We start from the raw sequence: 5,282 nt of genomic DNA, 5'->3' as shown, positions 1-5,282 counted from the left end.
TTAATAAAGGGATTCACTGCCGCATAAGGAGAGGGGGAAATGGGGGGGGGGTGGGGGAGGGTGTGTTGGGGGAAGACCTCACTTTACCGAGAAGGAAAAGCTGGAAAAGCCCGGGTGGGGATGGAGGAGGAGGGCAGCTATGCAAAGGATAGAAAGCTAAGTAAAACCGTCAGAGAAAGAGCCTTGATACAGCTCTAGAAGGGATCCACCCCCAACCGGCCCCCTCCCCGGTCCCTTCCACCGCAAATCCAGTTTACCAGTTGCAAACATGAAGCTGGAAAAATTTAAGGACCCAGAGTTGAAAACATTTTCACTTTAATACTGAAAAAATATGCCATTATAAAATCCTCGAATAGAATTAGTAAGTTTCACGTGCTTCCTCAGTTCTTTTTTCCTACTTTATAAGTAAGATTTACACCAGCACAGAATTGCTACCATAAGATCGCAGCCTAAGCACTAGAATGACATTAATTGGTCATGCTTAACTGCCTCAAAATCTTTTTTTTTTTAATAATTACACTGATACTATAATAGAAATCATGGGTACTTATTTTACATTCAGATGGAAGGCATTATTGGATATGTATAGAAAAATATTCCCCTCAAAATAAACAAAACAAAACAAAAAAACATCACCATCAAAATAAAGGAAAGAACCCAAAACAACCCATAAAAACTTCGCTCAACAAAATACATTTTTAACTCATAAAATGGACTGATGATTAGCCATGCAAATGTCTTAAATAAAACCTTTACATTTTTTTTTTTCACAGTAAACGTACGTACGCTCTGAACTGCCTACCGATCACAAAGAATGGCGAAATGGCACTTTCTGATTATACTGTGTTTTGTTTATAGAAAGTTTGATACGATGGGACTTATCAGGTAAGAGGGTGGGTGCTGTGAACGTGACGCCGTCTCCAGTCGCCGAGGAGGGCAGCGTCCCTGGAGCGCGCGCGGTTTCCATGCGAGCCATGCAGCACTTTTTGTTTTTGTCAGAAGTCAAAGTTATTTATTTACAATACATTCATGCCTTCGTGCAACTGCCCGTCCCTGCATAGCCAACAGGGAGCCGTCACGCCCCCCTCCTCACGGGGCTAATCCACAGGGGAAAAATAGATACCTATCTCTCTATATAGATGTGGGTATGTGTATATACGTATGGGGCCGCGGCAGCCTTCCCCAGCAGCTCCGCCGCAAAGGGCGAGTTCTTTGAGCAGGGCCCCTGCTGGGTTTTATCAAAAGGAGCTCGCAGCACAGAGCCATTTGGCAGCGCTCTCCCAGCTCGCCACAGTCCGCTCTTTGTTTCCAGGAGGGAGTTAAGGGGTCAAACCCTCTCAGTGGAGCGAGTTCATAGTTATTTATTTACTTATGTCCATAAAGCCTTGGGGCGCGCTGGACTTGAGTCTGGGCTCCTCTGACCCCTGGGATGACTGGGGGGGCGGGGGGACGGGGTGGGGGCATCGCCTTCCCGCTCCCCCGCTCTACCTCGGTCGGGGTCCTAGTCTGAGAGCGAGTGGGACCCACAGTCATATACTCTGTGGGCCCCATCGGCGTTGTAAGGCCCATTGTGCCAGTAGGAAGAGTCACAGACTGTCTGTAGGGAATTAATTTCGGACGCCGAGGAGTTGGCGTCCCTCCTCTTAGATCGTTTTCTATTCCTCAGGATAAACACAAGCATGCCCACTACAGTGAAGGCGGAGGTGACAAACACCAGCAGCAGTCCCGGGACCAACACGGAGATGGACACCCTGCTGGTGTCTAGATAGGAGTTGGAGTGCGTCCCGGTCTCCGCCAACCCAGTGCTGTTTTTACTGTGCGAAGTTAACGTGGGCGAGATCCTCGCGTACAGCTGGGGGCAGATCTCGTCATTGGAGAGAAGCATGAAATCCTTCCTAAAGAAGTTCACCGGCGTCTCACACTTGAGGTCGCTCATCAGCACTTCGGAACCCAGGCGTTCTGCCCATTGCTTAAAAGGCACAATGGTGCAGGAGCACTCCCAAGGGTTTCCGTGCAGGTCTATCTGGATGATGGAGGTTAACTGGTCCAGCACCCCTGCCACCGGAAGGTACATGAAGTAATTGTTGTGCAGGCTGAGCTTAGAGAGCGAAACCCCAGCGAACACGTCCACGGGAAGGGACCTCAGCAAGTTGTTATTGAGAATGAGGATCCTCAGTTTGGGCATAGCATTGAAAGTGCCAGGAAGGATGAGCTGGATTGCATTGTACTCCACGTTCAGGTACTCGAGGTTTTGCAGCCCGGCGAATTTCTCCCGGGATAGCGTGTCCAGGTAGTTGCTATCCATATACAGCCACCTGAGGTCCAAAAGGTTCTTAAAAGTGTTGTTCTCTATGGTAGCAATGTTATTGTTGCCCAGATCTAACAGAATGAGATTCTTGTAATCCACAAAGTGAGATTTTCGGATGCTATGGATCTTGTTATCTCGAAGGAAAAGCTCCTGCACGTTGGAGAGCTTGGGCTTCAAATCAGCCAAACTGCTCACGTTCCGGTTGTTGCAGTTCATCTTTAAACCCGACCCTGGGATGTGGTCGCAGCTGCAGCCCCCGGGGCAGGGCAAGCCGTTGGCTGGGGGTTTGTTTCTGGCGCTGCCGGTCGCTATCGCAGCAGTGGGTCTTATTTTGATCTGCCAGTTGCCTGGGATCTTTGTACCTCCATTTGGAGCAGACCCTGGGGTGGCATGATCCTCTTGCCCATTTGTCTTGAAAGGAGTTGGCAGGGGTCCAGGAGCGAAGGTCTCTTCTTGGGCAGGGGGCGCCGGGAGACTGGAATCCACTCGGTTTTTCAAAGGACACAAGTCCTGTTCTGTGGTTTCATTGAGGTCTTTCCCCTGCAGTCTGGTGGGGGCTTCACAGACAACTCGGCCGATCAGAGCATTTTTGGGAATATTTTCCAGCCATTCTTTCAGGGAGAGGAGATCACAGGTGCAGTCCCACGGGTTATCCTCTAGCAGAATCTCAGCAATGCCAGGGATTTGCTCCAAGACTTCCTCATAGGGCAGCGTTTTCAGCCTGTTTCCCCGGAGGTCGAGGTGGGTGATGGGCACATACTGGAACACATTGGCAGGTAGGGTGCTGATGAGATTGTCATTTAAAATGAGTACCTCCAGCTTGTTCAAGTCCTGAAAGGCCCCGGGGTCTATATCCCGTAATAAATTAAAATCGGCCTGGAGGTATTCCAGATCGTCCAGCCCCAGAAAAGTCTGCTTTCTAAAAGACTTGATCTTGTTGTTGTTGATGTGCAGCCTTTTCACCAGCTGCAGCCCCAGAAAAGCCCCAGGAACGATTTCATGCAAGCCATTGTTTTCCATGTGCAAACTAACCGCATTATAAAAGTTAGCAAACTCATTAGGGAAAAGTCGAGTGAGGGAATTACCATGCAGAAATAGATGGTAAAACTGGGAAGTCGGGGCGGTGAAACGCTGCAGACTTGTAAAGCCCTTTTTTTCACAGTCTACGTGTAGGTCCCCTTCTATCTCATTGCAGGAACAGATCTTCTCTTTACAAACGTCCCCTGTAACGTTTCCAGCGGCAAAACAAAGAGACGTCTCCAGCAACAGAATCCAAAGCAGCATTTTTAAAGCGAGCAATTCATCCCCGATCTCATCACAAAGTAACAGCGACCATCCTGCTCGCCACAGACACAATTCAAGTTCATTTAGTGCTCCAATGTCCGAACCCAGGGAAGGAGAAGAAAAGGGTTTGGGGGGGTGGGGGTGGATTCCTTCCTCCCTAACCCCCCCGCACTGCAACAACCCAGGCGCCAGTCAATAATTATATCCACAGACTATCCAGGCACGTAGTGCAAGGCAAGCAAAAAACAAAAAACAAAAAAAAAAAAAAAAAAAAAAAGGAAGGGGGGGCGGAGAAGGAAAGAAAGAAAAAAGAAAAAAAAAAGAAAGAGAAAAGAAAGTAGAAAAAAATAACCCCACTCCCGCTCAACCCTTTAAAAATTACCAAAAGAAGTTAAATATATACATATAAATTAAAAATACACCCTTACAGAACCTGGTCTGGTGGTCCTCACTAATCAGGAAGGGAACAATGCTAGTAATTAGAAGCAAGTGCATGTTAGAGAAACAAGCAGAGGGTTTGCAGCGTAGTACAGGCGCACTGCCTGTGCATGGCTGTGCGTCGGACTGACCTTGCCTCTCTGATACAAAGCAGGGTTTTCGGCGGCTTCTGCAGCTGAGGCGGCCGGTGGAGTTCTTGCAGTGGCTGCAGGTTGCCCAGAAGTCCCCCGGGGTGCTGTCCAGTCCCCCCGGTGCTGAAATCACGCCCGACCGAAGAACTCACGCTGCCGAGCCAATGGCGCTGGAAAATTTCCGCAATCGCTGCGTTTTGTAGCTGTCCATCCTTTTCCTTTCCTTCCCTTCCGTCCTTTTCAGCTTTTTTTCCGGGCTCCGGCTCTCGGGTACTAGCTCTCCTTTTTCTTTTTCTCCTCTTTATTCTGCTCTTTCAGAATTACGTGGAGGGGGCGGAGGGCGGGGGGCGAGTTGTCTGAGGGAGGGAGAGAGCGCGAGAATGGGGGGGGGGGGGTAGAAGAGAGTTGCTAAGAAGCTCTGCTTGTTCCAGCCTGGTGCACTCTGAAAGATCTGACACCCTCTGCTGATCTGCAGTAGCAAAAATCCATCTGGTGAGGGAATGCTGAAAGAAAAAAAAAAAAAATCAATCCACGTACAGGGCAAGCGTTAAAAATGTGGGCATTAAAGGCTGTCGATCCACATAGATGCTTATTTTAAATGGATTATTTAATTCTTTTTGCGTGCTGAAAACTTTACCCTTTCCTTTCCTTGGCGACCTCACAGCCCCCACTACCTCCAGCGTTTGGAAAGGAGTGCTTTTAAAACATTTATTTCCCAATGGCTTGAATAAAATTAGTGTCAGGGTGTCAAGCGAACAGCAATTTGAGGTAATTATACTGCACGCCATTTTCATCGGTGCTTTAAATGCATTTCTTCCGTCTCTGCAGTACAATGTTTTATGCTGTTTGAGGTCTTTGAAACCTTTTTTTTTTTTTTTTGGCATGTTGAAAGTGGTTATTTGAAACATATAGTCATATCATATATATTATATTTTAATAATATAACTGGCTATGAATTTTTTGTTGCATGGTATATAATTTAGGCGCATACTTTTTCTTTTTTAAACTTGGTATAGAATTTTAGTCAATTTGGTCGTTGAGAGTTAGGTTTCTCTGATGATATTTCTTGAATGTTATTTAAGTCTTCAGGGTGAAAATACAATGCATGCTTGCAGTCTTTG

At 47.4% G+C, this 5,282-nt stretch overlaps 1 protein-coding gene across 2 annotated transcripts; it reads right to left on the bottom strand.

The window, feature by feature from the left end:
* Positions 1-298: 298 nt before the first annotated feature.
* SLITRK1 (SLIT and NTRK like family member 1) lies at positions 299-4,540 on the bottom strand. Of its 2 annotated transcripts, none has more exons than XM_077855242.1 (2): positions 4,162-4,540; positions 299-3,645 (listed from the first exon to the last, which is right to left on the bottom strand). In XM_077855242.1, exon 2 carries the CDS (start codon positions 3,590-3,592, stop codon positions 1,502-1,504), a length of 2,091 nt encoding a protein of 696 aa, XP_077711368.1. In that variant the 5' UTR covers positions 3,593-3,645; positions 4,162-4,540; the 3' UTR covers positions 299-1,501. The 2 variants fall into 2 exon arrangements, with proteins under 2 accessions (XP_077711368.1, XP_077711369.1); XM_077855243.1 differs by having other exon boundaries at positions 299-3,531; positions 4,162-4,539.
* Between the last annotated feature and the right edge of the window lie 742 nt (positions 4,541-5,282).

Source organism: Canis aureus, chromosome 17 (assembly GCF_053574225.1).
Source record: "Canis aureus isolate CA01 chromosome 17, VMU_Caureus_v.1.0, whole genome shotgun sequence".
NCBI classification, from domain to species: domain Eukaryota; kingdom Metazoa; phylum Chordata; class Mammalia; order Carnivora; family Canidae; genus Canis; species Canis aureus.
The sequence above is the reverse complement of the archived record's forward strand: the minus strand, read 5'-3'. Positions and strand labels throughout refer to the sequence as shown.